This window comes from Etheostoma spectabile, chromosome 20 (assembly GCF_008692095.1).
Source record: "Etheostoma spectabile isolate EspeVRDwgs_2016 chromosome 20, UIUC_Espe_1.0, whole genome shotgun sequence".
In the NCBI taxonomy this organism is placed as follows: Eukaryota; Metazoa; Chordata; class Actinopteri; order Perciformes; family Percidae; genus Etheostoma; species Etheostoma spectabile.
In genome coordinates, this window is record NC_045752.1 from 4216566 (window position 1) to 4217905 (window position 1340).

The window sequence follows — 1340 nt, forward strand, 5'->3', positions numbered from 1 at the left end:
TTTTTCTCCCATCCCGGAATGCTATGTGGACTAGCCAGACCCTCCTCCGCAGCGCTGTGGAGGAAGATCTGGCAGTGCAAGAATAATGTTTGTATAACGATGTTACGACAGGTCTTTTGAGTGGTTAGCTGATAGGACAAGTGCTGATACAAGAATCAAGGGAGGGGGTGTGTGTGTGACACTGATGACTAAGTCGATTGCAGGTGTGTGAGAGATAAATTCAGGAGATTGTTTAAGGAGCGTGGAGCAGAGAGACTCAGGCGGGCGGACAACAGGCCAGACACGCTGAGGAAACACACAGAAAAAGACTCTGTCTTTCTTGTTTTCCCACAAAATGACTTTTTATAAATACATCTTTTAAAACCTGAACTACAACACACCAAAGAGCAGGCTCGCCGAGAAGTGAACGAGGGACGCTTTAGCACCCGAGGAGGCCGTCCCTCCCGATGAGGGACGCCAGCAGGCCTGGCTTCAGAACGCATGCAGTGTCTCGGCGAGTCAGTTTAACACAGCACAAACCCCGCTAGAAGTAGGAGAGACATGCACTCATCCAGGCAAGTTTAGTCTCATTCACACATTGAACGCAACACGCAGGAGAAACGAGACAGGGGAGTAATGCTACGAGCTAAGTTAGCCTTTAATAGCTGTGTGTCTTCGGTATACAGGCCCAATGCTTTTGACAAACATCAATAATATTTTTATTATTATTGCTCTGCATGCTTACACATTTTTTCAGTACGTTTCATAATTTGTATCCTATATTCTGGTATTTTGGTTTGACAATGACTGGTTTTATGTATCGTTTGATTTAGTTTAGTCATGTTTGGGATGAGACACAATCCCCCCCCATCATCTATACCCACTCATAGGGTGAAAAAAAAGCTCACCCGTATAATGGAGTTCATCTCAGGGGGTGTGACTTGCTTGGCTCTCTCTATAGCGCCCATGACTTGTTGTTGATGCTAAAAAAACACATGGTCATGAACAACTTGACATCTAAGTGCATTCACATGGCTGGAAATCCTAAGCAAAAAGGCAACTAAAGTAACAAGAGTGGACATTTTTGTAGAAAAATCAGTCACTTCAGATATGCTAGTGATTTATAAGATTAAAAGAATAAATAGCAAAATATGAGGCATGTTGAAAACCATTGATAACTACAGCTAGAATGTAGATTACATAGGAAAAAAAGATTTTGATTACAGTTTTCCAAGCCTGTATCTAGCCCCTTTAAATGCACACAGGAGAGTTCCTACCTCTTGTGACAGGTAAGGCAGCACCTGAGCACAGATGCCATTCAGTCTCTTCACTATTTCGGCCTGAAATGATAAAAAAAAAAA

The 1340-nt window shown here is 42.8% G+C and overlaps 1 protein-coding gene across 1 annotated transcript in view; it reads right to left on the reverse strand.

The window, feature by feature from the left end:
- The window catches only part of LOC116669638 (TLE family member 5), a gene marked incomplete at its 5' end in the record, with an annotated part of 8585 nt that overhangs the window by 1136 nt on the left and 6109 nt on the right, over window positions 1-1340 (reverse strand). The window contains 2 exon segments of the mRNA XM_032499570.1: window positions 888-962; window positions 1257-1319. Coding sequence (XP_032355461.1) covers window positions 888-962; window positions 1257-1319 — 138 coding nt within the window.